Source organism: Pinus tabuliformis, chromosome J (assembly GCF_031772625.1).
Source record: "Pinus tabuliformis cultivar Carrire ecotype Pingquan chromosome J, CPIR1, whole genome shotgun sequence".
NCBI lineage: Eukaryota > Viridiplantae > Streptophyta > Pinopsida > Pinales > Pinaceae > Pinus > Pinus tabuliformis.
The window spans coordinates 1,315,285,966-1,315,299,732 of record NC_142295.1 but is presented as its reverse complement, the minus strand read 5'-3'; the positions used below and the strand labels follow the sequence as shown (position 1 = coordinate 1,315,299,732).

Below are 13,767 nucleotides of genomic sequence, written 5' to 3'. Positions count from 1 at the left end.
ATTCGTAACGGTAGCGAAACCTATCTAAGCCTTGCGTCAGGGTAGACCCCACTTGGCCCCGCGTGTCATGGGTGAATATTCGACTACCGAAGGTCTGCTGCGAAATGGCGGAGGGTCAATGCGCGTCACGCGCTTACATCGTGAAAGACGGGACTTAGGTTCACAGCTACCGGTGCGTTGCCTTCATCGCGAACCATTCTTCCGGTTTCCATGTTTAAAACCTCGTTGGCGTTCTTGCTTTGTACTCATCGCACAACGCAGACCACTCCGATCATTTTTTTGGCGCAGAGAGCGATTAACAATTCGCAATTGCAGTTGCAGATTTCGATTCCCTTAAGCTCTGTCGTGATCCAGCCATGTCGTCCGAGTCGAATCACCAGGTTTGGCCAAGCTTAGCAATCGTTTTTTACATCTTCTGTTTATTTTTGATTGATTGCAGTGCCATGGCTTATGTGTTTTTGGCTTTGCAGAATGAAGATCAGACGCTTAAATACCTGGGATTTTTCCAGGTTTCCGCTCAGAAGGTAACCACCCGCCTCTCTGTTATCTACGATTATGCGAAAGAGAATTCAGGGCCTCTAAAACAGGGGGTGGATGCCATGGAGGGAATTGTGAAGCTTATGGTCGGGCCCGTTTACCGTAAGATCGAGGGAAAGCCCTTCGAAGTTCTGCGTCTCGCCGATAGAAAGGTATGCCGACCTGCCTTTATCAAGACCTGAATTTATTTGCATTTTACAGGGAAATTCTGAAGATACAGGGGTGGATTTGTAATCTTGCTTTACTTCGCCTGATCGGATCATTAAGTTTAATTTGATTGCATTCCTAAACCATAAGTAAAATCTACGGTGTAGTTTGATTTGTGCTTAATTAACCAGAAGAAAAATCTAGGGTTTAGTTTGATTTGTTCTTCATTGAAGCAGAGGAAGGAAAATATAGGGTTTCATTTGATTTATGTGTGTGAAGTAAAATTCAGTGTGTAGTTTGATTTGTCCTTTATTTAAACCAGAAGAAGACGAAATTAGGATTTAGGTTGATTTGTTCTTCATTAGACCACAAGATTAAAAATACAGGGTTTCATTTGATTGAAAAATATAGGGTTTCATTTGATTTGTTGTCTTTAATTCATAGCAGTATGTAATTTTTTTGTTATTTTACTTAAGGTGGATGATGCGATCGTTAAGCTTGACAGTCATGTGCCTCCATCACTCAAATCAAGGACTTGTGAACTCTACGGGGCAGTGAAAAAGGCACCCGGAGCTGCCAGGTCGGTTGTGACTGACATTCGGCAAGTCGGTGTATTGGAAAAGACAAAGGAAGTGGCAACGACTTTGTACGTCAAGTCTGAACCTGCAGCCAAGAACTTCTATAACAAGTATGAGCCTTTTGCAGTAGAATTGTCCCTCTCGGCCTGGTACAAGTTGCGTCAGGTTCCTGTTGTTCCCAAGTTGTGGAGGTGCTTATACCACCGAGTGCTTATTGTGTCGAGAAGTACAATTCTGGTGTTCAGTATTTATCTGATGGGGAGTACTGGGTCGCGGCTTACCTTCCTGTGGTTCCTGTGGAGAAGTTAAAAAATTCAATTCGCAAGGAATTGGGAACGAAGGAAAATGGATCCGAAATTAATGAAGCTGCAGAGATTATTCAGTAGATAACTCTACTGAAGAATGAAACTCTTCTGTTGCGATTACCTTTGTTTCCCACTGACTTGCCCAAATTTTGTGAGAGAATGGATTTGACGGTGATGTAAGCATTTAAATCAGGGTAAGTGATGTAAGCATTTAATCAGGGTAAGGTCTAATGGGTTAGGGTAAGGTCTATTGGGTTGGGGCATGGTTGGAATTTTGATTTTTTTTATTTGTCAGACATTTTTTTTTTATTCATTATGTTTTTATCTTTGACGTCAAAGAACATTATAATTAGCATTTGCACCAGATGTTGCAAAGAAAACGCCATAAGGCATAAAGTGCGGAAATCCATTATCCATGTAGTGTGTGCATTATTCAACAAGGTGGATTTCTCTAAATTTGTTGCAAACATTTATGTTGTTGCATTGCTAATTTATTTAGAATCTACTACTACCTCCTCTTCTTGGAATATTAAATTTCTTATCACCCCATGATGACAATCCCTCTAATTATTGGCATCACAATTTTTTCCACTTTAGTGGCTTTACCTTCAACCTAAAGAAACATGAATTTGAGTCACTCAATTAAAAAGAAATTGCTAAATTGCTATTTATCAGGTTTTGAGTAAAAACAATTAATAACTCATATTTACAACCTTTTAAGTCTTGTATTTATAACTCATATTTATAACCCTTTAAAATGAAACTAACTATCTATATTTTTATTAATAATAAAAAGAATCTTCTTTATAAAACTGACACTCACATGCTACTCCTATATATTTATCTTATATTTAATATTCAGTGTCCATCCATTGAATGACAAGATGAAAGCTCAACTTAATTGCACATTTCTGAACTCCTTTGTGGGAATTCATGTCCCATTAATTTAATGGCAAATTGAAGTTTCAAATACAGTGCACATTTTATACCAAATTCGGAGAGTTCATGAACAAACTTTCAAGGTTTTAATGGATCTAGGTCATTTGTATTTTCTCTCATGTTCTGGGTCGTTTGTATTTTCCCTGATGTTGACTATACTAGCAATTGTCCCAAAAGGTACAAACCTTAATGTCCTTTTAATGATCAAGCCTTATGTGAAAACAATCATATTGATCCACTAGTGTAAATTGATTTGTTACATTTGTCTTGGTCTATAATAGAGGTGTAACAAATATGCATTGAAATCCTAGAATTTTAAGCATATAACCCATTAAAACGTGACTTAAAAGTTTAATTGGTAATTATTTATTCAGTGATTTGTACATTGTTAATTGCAATTTCTCTTGAAAAACAATGTTTATATCAAAATTTTAAAAATTAACACTCACTTCTCTCGTAGTCTGGTGTTTCTTTATTTGATCGTGGTACTCAAGATTGCCTTTCTCCAAAGTATCAAATGTGAAGATGATATCTTATGTGTTTCCGCTTTCTCAGTAGGTTCATGTGATTATTATTATTTTTTGTGTTAATGCTTATGTTTTTTTTATGCCCATCCATTATTTATTATCTAAACATTGATGTTTGAAAATCCGTAAGTGACTAGTGTGGAAATTGCAAGGTATGTTGAGAATTTGGTTATCTAGTAAGCTTAGAGTCATTCTTGAGTCATTATCTTTACCATCTCAGGAAGAAGAAGAAGAAGAAAAGCCTATTGAATTGAAAAAGAACCCTAAAAAGTATTAGGATCCATGGGTCATTTTTTTGCATCATGTAGCAAGATAACACGGCTAATTGATTATGCCACATGAAGAATTAGCCTTTGCCAATATTTAGGCTTATAACTAGGTGATTTTTTCTACTAATATTCTTATACCAATTTACCATGATAATTCTCTTTTAAATTAAAACGTTGTTTGCAGGCTATCGTGGGAGCCGAGCGTTTGCTCCCTGAAAATATACCTTCAAGGTTCCTTAGGTGGATAGCAGAGCTACTATACTTGACATTGGCAGTATCCAGTAGTTTTTCTAGCCCAAAATCTGCTATGTATGGCTCCATGGCAAAGCCCAGAAGGATGTTACTTGGCTTAATATTTGCATGAACAAACTTCCTTTCATGTAAATAAGCTAGGCCTCTGGCTACTCCCTTTGAAATTTTAATCCTGGCCAACCATGGCAGATAAAAGGGAGAGTTTGATGACCATCCTACAAGATTAGAGAGATATAGTGTTAGTCAAAGGATTTGAAAAGGATAGGCCACTAAGAACCTTAGAAGTTGAACAAGATGATCAAGATTAGCATGCAACAAGAGGAGAATAACAATTCAAACCCTACATGATAATGGACTCCCTTTTGCAATGATTACAGAGAACTGGATTTGGTTATCCAGAATGTTGAAATTGAAAAGGAATTAATACTCTTTGATAAGCAAGGAAAGCATTATACTCGACCTCAAGGAACTCAGTGGGCAAAATTATCAATAACTAGTTATAACAAAATACAGAGAACCCAGTGAACAAAATGACAAATATCCAATTTAAATGAACTACAGAGAATGTGGCGATAAAAAAGATAAATATCCATCTTAAAGATAAAAGAGAAATGAAGTAAACTGCAACATATCCTTGAAACAAAACAAAAGGGTTGATATATATTCTAAAGAAGAGAAAACAGGGATAAACTCTGCAGAATCCAGTAATATGGTATAATGGACCTGTTCAATATATAACAGCAGAAACATTCCATAGAAAATGATATAAACACTGCAGCCAATTGTTCTCCAACTAAGTAAGAAGATGTTATGTAGAATAAGATACAAATACAAGCACAAGGTCACTTGTCTTATTTCATGGCCTTCCTAAGAAGGCTTATGAAGGAAGTTGTGTAGCATTCTCATGGTTTTGATAAATTATCATTTGTTGTTGAGATGAATATGTATATATAAATATTCTAACCTGAAAAAGGAGCAGTTTCTTCTTTGTATATGAAAACTATAGCTGAACCAATAAATCTAATTTTCAATATTGATTTGCATCAATTTCTTTTGGTCCAACCAGCAATTAAAATCCATCCCCTGCCACTGCAACAATAATACACCATATATCACCTTCCCATTAAAACTGAGAATGAGCTGCAAGTAAACTGTGAGAACGCGGATGCCTCATAAGCATGGAGTTAAGTTTGATCCCTGAGTTTTGCTACAATCCTCAACTGTAGAAATATTGAAATTTTTAAGAAGACTCTGGAGATTTCATAAGCAGCTGAGTTGACAACAGAGTTTGTCTGAGTCCCAATCATAGAGGTGTCTATATCAGTTATGTCAATGTCTAAGTAGAGCTGTTGAATACAAAATGTGGGTGTAAGTCCTCATCTCTGTCCAACTTATGTCAAAGCAAGGATGCTACATAGGAAGAAAGAATTGGTTAATCGGTTGTGAATGACGGCATTTTTTCTAGAAAATGCAATACCTCCTTCATTGATGGTCTCTTTTGAGGGGAAGAAGAAGCACAATTCGAGGCAATGCGAATCTACATTTTTGACAAAGAAAAATCAATAGAAGTCAAAAACAATTATGGATCCAGAATTGAATCTCAACACAGAGGTGTGCCTTACTGTCTAGCATGTATGAGTGGATATCACAATGAGACTTTTCAGAACATTAGATACCTCAGTGTCAGACAAGGGATGAACAAAGAGGAATCCCAGATAAAATGGAGACTTCTGACTTATTTTAAGTTTGATACATTATAGGTGCTAAATGCTTTTTCTAACCCTAGCGTCGCTTCTGATCCTAAAAGAATTCCACAATGTTCTGATTTTTATTGAGAGCTAGATTGTTATCAACTAACCTTGGTGGCATTTCATATTATAGTGAATTTTCATTTGCTATTATTCCAAATAGTCTGCAGGCTTATTCAGAAGTATCCCACTGGCTTGGTAATTGCTCAAGTCCCTGAAATTGAAGCCATCACCAGTGAGGCTGATTTCTCCATGCCTTTTAGAATGACCGTGTATGAAACTGTAGACCTTGAAAGTCTTTTCTATATTTTCTGAAGGATACAAACACCAGGAATAAGAAAATGAAGGAAAGTGAAAGTTGCAGGTTTTTTTTGGCAGAAGCATCATAGATGTGAACGAAGGTTGTTACATCAAAGAACTAAAGAGCGATTATACAAGATCCCCATCTCTACATAAGCAAGGAGAGCTAGAATATAGAGTTTGGTTCCAACTTCAAGAAATATAACTTTGAAAGTGAAAACGAGAAGTTTAGGAATAGGAATCAACTTTCTGTGAGGTGTCAAATTATTTGGGATTTTTTGAGTTTGTCAGGAAATCTAAAATAGAATTAATTTTCACTACCTATTTCTAATGTCAGACTCCCTCTGCCCAAGTCGAGGTGTGTCCACAGTCAGTGCAATTGCCTTAAAACCAGCCCTCTCCGCTCTTCTAACAAGTTGTGCAACAACATTCCTATTCTTGTAAACCTGCCATCAATGACATCTAAATTTTAACACCACTCATACATCCACATTTTGTAAACCCAACACAATATAACTGATCTTACCATTGGTTTAGGAGCCTATAATACAATTGGATGGATATGAACTCAATTACATCTCAGAAAACATGGGAAGACAATCATATGGGTGGAAATGATAAACTTACATAAAGTTGAAAAAAGCGAATGCCTGGTCCAGTTGAAGCAACCTCTTCAACACTTGATGTAGCCCATGAAGAAAGCGTCTACAACAAATATGTCCAAGCCTCAATTTTTATCAACACAACAAACTATTTCAAAATCCAAAATCATTATAATTTCTTAAATCCTTAATAGCTAGAAGGAAATTAAAACATTCAGAAGATCGATCCCACAAAGAGAAGACCGATGCCCAAACCATTATAGTTCCAGCAGCTCTTGCAGTAGCATACTCTCCTGTAAAAGATGATGGATTCACTTTCAAAAAATATATGCATCAAAATAGGATGTTAACTGTAATACAATAATCTAATGCATACCTTCGGGATGAGCCATCTTTTGCATGGCAGTGGGAGCAATCATAATAGGCATTGATATCTTGAATCCCAACACAGTGGTACTCAAATCCACCTTTGTTACATCAACCAATATACGGGGACGGAACCTGATACATACAACATCAACCAAAATATTTGTAATAATGTCAATTCCCCTGATGCTTGTAATGAAAGAGATGCCATAATGTTCAAAAGTTTGGCCCAAGACAAGGTGACTAAAATTGAAAATTAGAGCTATTCAATGTTTATCTAATCTGATTGCAGTCATAAAGATGGTGAAAAAATAGATACGGGAGCTGAAGGTACATCTTTTTCAAATGACTATGTATTAGCTGAAGGTACAGTAGCTAAATAGGGGAGATTGTGGAATCCATAAGAAACTCATAATATGCAAGCGATTGAAGGGCTATCTTTGTAAAAAAAATAAAAAACAACCATGTAGAAACGAATTGAACGAGATTTCCTGCAGATATACATGAAATGGAAAAAAGAGAACAAGAGAACCCACCATAATAGGCATTTGCCAAGCTTCCATGTGGAATGTAGTCATAAACCAACAACTTTTCCTCTATACCCCAATAGGAAGCTCGGAGGCGAACAATGTTGGGATGTTTAACCCTACCGATTGATTTAGCTTCTACTTCAAAATCCTTGATACTCTGAGACAAACTAAAATGGAAATACATACCCTGATGCCGAGCAACCATTTTGTAACAGATCGCAATTCCTGTAGCCATCCCGCGACAGACTCAAGTCCATAAGTGGACCTGTGACAGTCCAAGGCATCTAGTGGTGATAATCCAAGCCCTTTTAAGGCTGAGCGAGACCTCCTGGAATCATCTCATGGGTCCTGTAGCAGACTGGGTATGTTTTGAGGGTCAGAATATCATTTGCTACCTTATGATTGATATGAAGGGTTTCCTGAAGTCGATTTCCACAGATCTAGGGTCCTGGAATATAGTATCGCCGAACGAGGGCAAGTGCAAGGTCTCCACACGGAGAAGCACCTGGAAGTAGCATAGCGTCGAGCGAGGGCAAGCGTCGATCTGTTGGGTTGCATCGTATACCAGTCTAATCAATTGGATGGGTAAGATTATTTTCATCGTCTAACACTTAAATCAAAGGCTCAGAAATGTACACGTAACCCAAGAGGAAAGTTGATTTCAAAGGGAAATGCCTTACGGCGTAACTATAGATTGAAGTCCAAAGAATAGATCTAAGTTTGTAAAAACCTATCAATCTCAAGCTTTTAATCACTACTCTACAATATAAACATGAGAATAAAACATAGACACTTACCATATGTCAGGATAGGAATGAAATGTTGCAAAATCAAGTCCTCTTATTTGGTTATTGGTGATAAAATTTGTGCCCAAAGAAGCCTGTATTGATCTCTCTTTTGTATTCCTCCATAAAAACCTCCCAAACCAACCTCCAAAAGATGGCTTCCATCAATGGATTTGACATGTCTAGCCATCAACCTCTGATAAATGCTGCTAGGCTCAAATATATTCAGTGGACTATGGAGGTCCATTTAGTCTACCCTATGCTAAGTTGGAAAATTTTGAAGCACAAATATATTCAATGGACTATGGAGGTCCATTGTAATGTTATTAATATACCTCCAAAATAGATCTAACCATATTTTGACATGTTTAGTGGCACTTGATATATTTTAGAAAACTTATTAAAATATACATATTTTAATCCATAATTAAAAATATTTAACAAAAATGGGAATAAAAATTAACGGGAACCTTGTTAACCATTTCACTTGGCACCCTGTTTTTTTTGTATATATCAGTCCATCTATGTTTGCAACCATGGCTAATCACATTGGGAATGTTGAAGAACATAACAGTTATATTAAATACTACTCACTTGGTGATCTCGCCAAACTTAGAATGTGCAGGGGTTTATATTTTGATAGGGGGATGTATTTTGACAGTATATATAAAGGGGGATCTATTTTGCCTAACCAATATGGTAACACCCAGATCTGCCATGGAAGATACCCAAGTAGTGCAACTATTGATCTCCCACACAGTACAGAAAATGAGATCAGCACTCACTTTGGAAGATGCATGTATTATATTTGTATTGTTTCACAATTTTGATGTGATTTATATTTCATTGTTTTCTTATTTATCTCTTCCAATTTTAGACTACCTGGAAAACAATATCAAAGGATGGGTGATGATGCATATCAAGAGTGTTTGGTTGACATCGGCCATGGTAGCCAACATTAAGGTTTTCAGTAAGACATTCTCTATGATTGAAACTGATAGTAATAACATAATGAATTGCCAAAAATAATTGGTAACCAAGAGATCCCGACGCATATCCTTGTCGAGTGCTAAAGCACAATCATACATCAAAAACCTCGTAATTCTTTTGGGCGCTTAACACTTTGCAAGGGTAATGACTTAGATATTGACTTCTATCGAAATAGGAAGTGTATGTAGGAATAATGTATCTAGTTCTGAACATTGAAATTCAGTTCCATCTCGAGATTCTAAATGACCTTAAATGTCTCGATTGAGTTAGCATGAGTTATTATATGATATGCGCTAATTAAATTTGCAGAATTAATCCCTTCAAAGTGTCTTCCCCTTTTAGATCTGGTTAATGGTTTGGAAAATTTTTGGCAAATATTTTTTTTTCTTAATTTTGGAAAGAATTATTTTCACTCTATTGGTCTCCTTTCATTATAGAGTATTAAAAAGTATAATTTAATTATTTTTTTCTTAATTTTGAAAAGAATTATTTTCATTCGAGCATTAAGAAGTATAATTTAATGATTTTTTTCTTAATTTTGAAAAGAATTATTTTGACTCTATTCTCAATCTCTATTGTGACTGTACATATTTATATTATTTTCTATATCCCCTTTGACTATTCGCTTGTTCTATGGATGTATAAACCCCATCAAATCACCAAATCCCACATAGTTATTGCCATATCTCTGTCTTCTCCTATGAAAAAATATGTTGTTGTTTAAGGTGAAGTTCAGAACAGCAGACCCATCAAATTATGAATAATTTAAAAGACCAGCACCAAGAAAAACAATGTAAGATATATTTTATTGTAGATAGGACACATCAAAACCAATGAAAAGCATCAATCCACAGATCGCTTCAATTTTTTGAAAAAAACAAACAAGGAACAACCCCACATTCCAATTGCTAGTCAAAATTTCAGGGATTCAAATAAATGAACTTGTGAGAGAATGTGCAATCAAAGAAGTATTTAGAGTGCCAAACATTTATGTTCACTTTATATATTAAGTCCTCTGTGTTAAGATACCAGAAATGCCAGTTAAACTTCAAATGCAGAGTTAAGAGCAGTAAAAGAATAGGTTTTCAAGGCCAGACCATCCTATATACCATAGCAACATTTTGTTTTCAAGACCAAACCATCCCATATACCATAGCAGAAGGATCTTAAAATTATTTGTGTGCTGAGATATCTCTGTCCATCAACACCAAAATACCAAAATCGACCCCCTGATGGAAAGTACTGGCAAGCTAAACCATAATCACCAACATAGCATTTACCCACCTACAATTATTATCATCATAAAACACTCATGAAACAAGACTATGAAGCAAAGAATATGAGATTACCATGAGGGAAATCACCAACAACGCCACTGATCCCTTGAGGAAGACCACTATGCTAAACCCTCCCAAAGACTACTATGCTAAAATCTTAAGCCAATAATATTATCTGTTAGTTATTCTTGAAAGTATAATGGTCACTGATGTGCATAAAAAGGACAACAGTGAGCATTGAATTTTCAGATTACTACAGAGACCGATTGCAAAGAACCCCTTTGAAGTTTGGACTAAGCACCCACTATTGATCTCCCACACAGTACAGAAAATGAGATTAGCATTGACTTTGGAAGATGCATGTATTATATTCTTACTGTTTCACAATTTTGATGTGATTTACATTTCATTTTTTTCTTATTTGTCTGTTCCAATTTTAGACTACCTGAAAAACAATATCAAAGTATGGGTGATGATGGATATCAAGAGTGTTTTCTTGACATCGGCCACGGTAGCCACCGTTAAGGCTTTCAGGAAGAGATTCTCTATGATTGAAACTGATAGCAATCACAGAATGAATTGCCAAAATTAATTGGTAATCAAGAACTCCCCACACATATCCTTGCAGAGTGCTAAAGCTCAATCATACATCAAAAACCTCATAACTCTTATGGGTGTTTACAATTTTGCAAGGGTAATGGATCAGATATTGACTTCTATCGAAATAGGAAGTGTATGTAGGAATAGTGTATCTAGTTCTGAACATTGAAATTTAGTTCCATCTCGAGATTCTAAGTGCCCTTAAATGTATTGATTCAGTTAGCATGAGTTATTCTGTGATATGCGCTAATTAAATTTGCAGAATTAATCCCTTCAAAGTGTTTTCCCCTTTTAGATATGGTTAATTGTTTGAAAAGAATTATTTTCATTCGAGCATTAAGAAGTATAATTTAATGACGATTTTCACTCTATTCTCAAATCTCTACATTGAGTATACATGTTTATATTATTTTCTATATCCCCTTCGACCATTCGCTTGTTCTGCGTATGTTTAAACCCCATCAAATCACCAAATCCCACATACTTATTGCCATATCTCTGTCTTCTCCTATGAAAAAACATGTTGTTGTTTAAGGTGAAGTTCAGAACAGTAGACCCACCAAATGAATAATTTAAAAGACCAGCACCAATAAAAACAATGTAAGATATATTCTGTTCTAGATAGGACACATCAAAAACAATGAAAAGCATCAATCCACAACTCATTTCAATTTTTTGAAGAAAACAAACAAGGAACAACACCACATTCCAATTGCTGGTCAAAATTTCAGGCATTGAAGTAAATGAACTTGTGAGAGAATGTGCAATCGAAGAAGTATTTAGAGTACCAAACATTTATGTTCACTTTATATATTAAGTCCTCTGTGTTAAGATACCAGAAATTCCAGTTAAACTTCAAATGCAGAGTTAAGAGCAGTAAAGAAAATAGGTTTTCAAGACCAAACCATCCCATATACCATAGCAACATTTTGTTTTCAAGACCAAACCATCCCATATATCATAGCAGAAGGATCTTAACATTATTTTTATGCTAAGATATCTTTTTCCATCAACACCAAAATACCAAAATCGACCCCCCGATGGAAAGTACTAGAAAGCTAATCCATAATCACCAACATAGCATTTAACCACCTACAATTATTATCATCATAAAACACTCATGAAACAAGACTATGAAGCAAAGAATATGAGATTACCATGAGGGAAATCACCAACAACGCCATTGATCCCTTGTGGAAGACCACTATGCTAAACCCTCCCAAAGACTACTATGCTAAAATCTTAAGACCATATATTCTCTGTTAGTTATTCTTAAAAGTATAATGGTCAGTGATGTGCGTAAAAAGGACAACAGTGAGCATTGAATTTGCAGATTACTACAGAGGCCAATTGCAGAGAACCCCTCTGAAGTTTGTACTAAGCACCCGCTATTGATCTCCCACATAGTACAGAAAATGAGATCAACATTGACTTTGGAAGATGCATGTATTATATTCTTACTGTTTCACAATTTTGATGTGATTAATATTTCATTGTTTTCTTATTTATCTCTTCCAATTTTAGACTACCTGCAAAACAATATCAAAGGATGGGTGATGATGGATATCAAGAGTGTTTGGTTGACATCGGCCATGGTAGCTAGCATTAAGGTTTTTAGTAAGAGATTCTCTATGATTGAAACTGATAGCAATAGCAGAATGAATTGCCAAAAGTAATTGGTAATCAAGAGCTCCCCACACATATCCTTGTCGAGTGCTAAAGCATAATCATACATAAAAAACCTCGTAACTCTTCTGGGCATTTACCACTTTGCAAAGGTAATGGCTCAGATATTGACTTTTATCGACATAAGAAGTGTATGTAGGAATAGTGTATCTAGTTCTGAACATTGAAATTTAGTTCCATCTCGAGATTCTAAATGCCCTTAAATGTCTCGATTCAGTTAGCATGAGTTATTCTGTGATATGCACTAATTAAATTTGCAAAATTAATCCCTTCAAATGAATAGATAAAGAAATCAAAGTTGATAACCCTGACAGCTCTCTCAATTTCCCCTTTCAGAACTTCAAAGACAATATCTAGATATGTAGGCAGTGGATAGCCAGAGACCTGAGGGCCGAGGTGATATCAATGGAAAAAACGTCCTCCAAAAAAAAAAGCCCTTGTTTCCCTGAAAACAGCTATGCTCCTGCTAGAAATATATGTATCCAATTCTTCCCTTGAATCCAGGTGCATCCTGGTTCCTGGTTCCTTAATCACCCTAGAAACCAAAACAGGACGCAGAGCAGTAATTTCAAACATCATAATGCACTCTAAATTGAATAGAATGCAATTCTATTGTTTCTCGAGTCTCGACAAAGGACAAACGAATGCAAATTGCCAATTTGTTCTTGCTTGATAGGAAATATGGTCCATTGCAACCATGAAGAGTCTCCTCCTATTCTTGAATTTCTTGAATTACAGCGAGACAAAAAAACTATGGTTGTAGTAAGGGTTTACCTGGCTCCGTGCTGCCTGCAATCGAAGACGTGAAGTCCAAACCATTCGGAGGGATGGAAGACTGATTGTTTACTCATATGCCCCATGCTGAATTTCTTGAATTACAGCGAGATAGAAAAACTATTGTTGTGGCAAGTGTTTACCTAGTCCCGCGCTTCCTGTAATTGATGACGTGAACTCCAAACCATTCGGAGGGATGGAAGATCGACCGTTTACTCGTAGGCCGATTGTGAGCCTCGCTTGCCTGCAATAGAAGACGCAAAGTCGAAATTGTTCGCCAGTGACGGGTTAGGGTTTAATAATTATTTTTTCCAAACTACTTTTACATGATCGAACGACTAAGCACATTCCAATCATCTAACATATAACCTAACGGCGCAGGGCGATGACAGGTGGAAAAGAGGGAAGTTCATTTTAGAGGGAAACGCCTTACGGCGTAATTAAAAATTTTGCTCTTCACTTGAAGTATTGGGTTTTTATGTTTTCTTAAATTTCGTCTTTCAAGAGTAATGATTTGATAATAAATTATTCATCTATTAATAAAGATTTAATTAA

At 36.0% G+C, this 13,767-nt stretch overlaps 1 protein-coding gene and 1 pseudogene across 2 annotated transcripts; one reads left to right on the top strand and one right to left on the bottom strand.

Moving 5' to 3' along the window:
• The first annotated feature begins 225 nt into the window (after positions 1 to 225).
• On the top strand, positions 226 to 2,023 carry LOC149232095 (stress-related protein-like; annotated as a pseudogene). Its single transcript, XR_016248120.1, has 3 exons — positions 226 to 380; positions 471 to 689; positions 1,161 to 2,023. The product of XR_016248120.1 is annotated as a stress-related protein-like (transcript).
• A 3,150-nt stretch (positions 2,024 to 5,173) lies between these two features.
• Positions 5,174 to 13,523, bottom strand: LOC149232094 (glycolate oxidase 1-like). The gene is made up of 5 exons (XM_089376425.1): positions 13,213 to 13,523; positions 6,581 to 6,705; positions 6,460 to 6,497; positions 6,230 to 6,307; positions 5,174 to 6,048 (listed from the first exon to the last, which is right to left on the bottom strand). Exons 1-5 carry the CDS (start codon positions 13,296 to 13,298, stop codon positions 5,920 to 5,922), a joined length of 456 nt encoding a protein of 151 aa, XP_089232551.1. The 5' UTR covers positions 13,299 to 13,523; the 3' UTR covers positions 5,174 to 5,919.
• Between the last annotated feature and the right edge of the window lie 244 nt (positions 13,524 to 13,767).